This window comes from Colobus angolensis, unplaced genomic scaffold (genome assembly GCF_000951035.1).
Source record: "Colobus angolensis palliatus isolate OR3802 unplaced genomic scaffold, Cang.pa_1.0 Scaffold17, whole genome shotgun sequence".
Lineage (NCBI taxonomy): Eukaryota > Metazoa > Chordata > Mammalia > Primates > Cercopithecidae > Colobus > Colobus angolensis.
Genome location: NW_012114821.1, coordinates 1,615,724 through 1,616,104, shown reverse-complemented (window position 1 = coordinate 1,616,104; position 381 = coordinate 1,615,724). Strand labels below are relative to the sequence as shown.

General features: G+C 59.3%; 2 protein-coding genes across 2 annotated transcripts in view; one reads left to right on the top strand and one right to left on the bottom strand.

Annotated features, from left to right (window-relative positions):
* LOC105508998 overlaps positions 1-381 on the bottom strand; it is a gene marked incomplete at its 5' end in the record, with an annotated part of 37,182 nt that overhangs the window by 2,321 nt on the left and 34,480 nt on the right. The window lies entirely within an intron of this gene.
* Positions 1-381, top strand: part of GSDMD (gasdermin D) — a 23,731-nt gene that overhangs the window by 13,703 nt on the left and 9,647 nt on the right. The window contains exon 2 of the mRNA XM_011938221.1: positions 7-299. Within this exon, the coding sequence (XP_011793611.1) occupies positions 7-299 (293 nt within the window). The remainder of the gene's footprint in view (positions 1-6; positions 300-381) is intronic.

Genomic DNA, 381 nt, shown 5'->3' with positions numbered 1-381 from the left:
GGGCAGCGCCTCAGGTCTGGCCTTGCTTTAGATTTGCAGCGTGGCAGCACCTTCCACTTCTACGATGCCGTGGATGGGCAGCTACGGGGCAGCATGGAGCTGTCAGCCCCAGGACAGGGAAAGATCGCAGGCGGGTCCTCGGTGTCTGACAGCTCCAGCACCTCAATGCATGTGTACTCGCTGAGTGTGGACCCGAACACCTGGCAGACCCTGCTCCATGAGAGGTGGGCCCAAAGAGGGCAGGGCCCCACCGACCCCAAGCAACCCTGCTTTTATTTATTTATTTTTAGCCGGGTGTGGTGGCTCACGCCTGTAATCCCAGCACTTTGGGAGGCTGAGGCAGGTGGATCACCTGAGGTCAGAAGTTCAAGACCAGCCTGG